A 2,500-nucleotide genomic window follows, 5' to 3' on the forward strand; every position below is an offset into this window, starting at 1 on the left:
GTCTCCGGCGTGTCCCTGGTGCCCGGCACCTTCAACACCTTCCCCAGCTTCCACCTGCACGGCGACGCTTTCCTGGCTCAGCCGACCAGGTTCCTCCACCCAGAGGGGCTGCCCTCCGACTACACCGTCACCCTGCTGTTCAGGCTGCTGCCCGACACCCCCGAGGAGCCCTTCGCCCTCTGGGAGGTCCTGGACCGGGACAACGAGCCGCTGGTGGGCGTCATCCTGGACAGTGAGTCCCTCAGAACATCTGAAATATGAGACTCGTTGGATACACCGTGACGGAACGTGACGGATTGTGACAGAACGTGACAAAACGTGACAGATCGTGACAGAAAGTGACAGAACGTGACGGATTGTGACAGATCGTGACGGAACGTGACGGATTGTGACAGGTCGTGACAGGTCGTGACAGGCCGTGACAGGTCGTGACAGGCCGTGACAGAACGTGACAGAACGTGACAGAACGTGACAGGTCGTGATGGGTCGCGACAGGTCGTGACAGGTCGTGACAGAACATGACAGGTCGTGACAGAACGTGACAGGTCGTGACAGAACGTGACAGAACGTGACGGATTGTGACAGATCGTGACGGAACGTGACGGATTGTGACAGGTCGTGACAGGTCGTGACAGGTCGTGACAGGTCGTGACAGGCCGTGACAGAACGTGACAGAACGTGACAGAACGTGACAGAACGTGACAGAAAGTGACAGAACGTGACAGGTCGCGACAGGTCGTGACAGGTCGTGACAGAACGTGGCAGAACGTGACAGAACGTGGCAGAGCGTGGCAGAGCGTGACAGAACGTGACAGAACGTGGCAGAACGTGGCAGAACGTGGCAGAACGTGACAGAACGTGACAGAACGTGACAGAACGTGACAGAACGTGACAGGTCGCGACAGGTCGTGACAGGTCGTGACAGAACATGACAGGTCGTGACAGAACGTGACAGGTCGTGACAGAACGTGACAGCTCGTGACAGCTCGTGACAGAACGTGACAGAACGTGACAGAACGTGACAGCTCGTGACAGGTCGTGACAGAACGTGACAGAACGTGACAGCTCGTGACAGAACGTGACAGAACGTGACAGAACGTGACAGGTCGTGACAGGTCGTGACAGAACGTGACAGGCCATGACAGAACGTGACAGAATGTGACAGAACGTGACAGCTCGTGACAGAACGTGACAGCTCGTGACAGAACGTGACGGAACGTGACAGAACGTGACAGGTCGTGACAGGTCGTGACAGAACGTGACAGGTCGTGACAGGCCATGACAGATTTTGACAGGTCGTGACAGGCCGTGACAGAACGTGACAGGTCGTGACAGGCCGTGACAGAACGTGACAGAAAGTGACAGAACGTGACAGGTCGTGACAGGTCGTGACGGGTCGTGATGGGTCGCGACAGGTCGTGACAGGTCGTGACAGGTCGTGACAGGTCGTGACAGGTCGTGACAGGTCGTGACAGAACATGACAGGTCGTGACAGAACGTGACAGGTCGTGACAGAACGTGACAGCTCGTGACAGCTCGTGACAGGTCGTGACAGAACGTGACAGAACGTGACAGGTCGTGACAGGTCGTGACAGAACGTGACAGGTCGTGACAGGTCGTGACAGGTCGTGACAGGTTGTGACAGAACGTGACAGGTCGTGACAGGACGTGACAGGTCGTGACAGGTCGTGACAGGTCGTGACAGGTCGTGACAGATTGTGACAGATTGTGACAGGTCGTGACAGGTCGTGACAGGTCGTGACAGGTTGTGACAGGTTGTGACAGGTTGTGACAGGTCGTGACAGGTCGTGACAGGTCGTGACAGGTCGTGACAGGTCGTGACAGATCGTGACAGAACCCGTGTCTTCCCGCAGACGGAGGAAAGACTCTGACGTTCTTCAACAACGACTACAAAGGAGAGTTCCAGACGGTGACCTTCGAAGGGCCCGAAATCAAGAAGCTCTTCTACGGCAGCTTCCACAAGGTGTGTGTGTGTGTGTGTGTGTGTGTAAATTATATTCTAATTTAAATTACATTTTTTATATATATATATATATATAATATATATATATATAATATTTAAAAGAATTAGAAAAAATATGTTGACATTCAGCATAATAATAAATTTGTCAAAGCGGAGATTAATTTATTCATTGAACTGTGATTATTGAACTGCGTGTATTGATTGGTGTGATTATTGATTGGTGTGATTATTGATTGGTGTGTGTATTGATTGGTGTGATTATTGAACTGCGTGTATTGATTGGTGTGATTATTGATTGGTGTGTGTATTGATTGGTGTGATTATTGATTGGTGTGTGTATTGATTGGTGTGATTATTGAACTGCGTGTATTGATTGGTGTGTGTATTGATTGGTGTGATTATTGATTGGTGTGTGTATTGATTGGTGTGATTATTGATTGGTGTGTGTATTGATTGGTGTGATTATTGATTGGTGTGTTGTTTCAGCTGCACATCGCCGTCAGCAAGACGAGCGCC

The 2,500-nt window shown here is 51.4% G+C and overlaps 1 protein-coding gene across 1 annotated transcript in view; it reads left to right on the forward strand.

Moving 5' to 3' along the window:
* Positions 1 to 2,500, forward strand: part of LOC117739371 (collagen alpha-1(XIV) chain-like) — a 76,168-nt gene that overhangs the window by 57,514 nt on the left and 16,154 nt on the right. The window contains 3 exon segments of the mRNA XM_034545737.1: positions 1 to 232; positions 1,875 to 1,984; positions 2,471 to 2,500. The exon segment at positions 1 to 232 is cut by the window's left edge and continues 50 nt beyond it; the exon segment at positions 2,471 to 2,500 is cut by the window's right edge and continues 129 nt beyond it. Of these exon segments, the coding sequence (XP_034401628.1) occupies positions 1 to 232; positions 1,875 to 1,984; positions 2,471 to 2,500 (372 nt within the window).

This window comes from Cyclopterus lumpus, chromosome 11, assembly GCF_009769545.1.
Source record: "Cyclopterus lumpus isolate fCycLum1 chromosome 11, fCycLum1.pri, whole genome shotgun sequence".
NCBI classification, from domain to species: domain Eukaryota; kingdom Metazoa; phylum Chordata; class Actinopteri; order Perciformes; family Cyclopteridae; genus Cyclopterus; species Cyclopterus lumpus.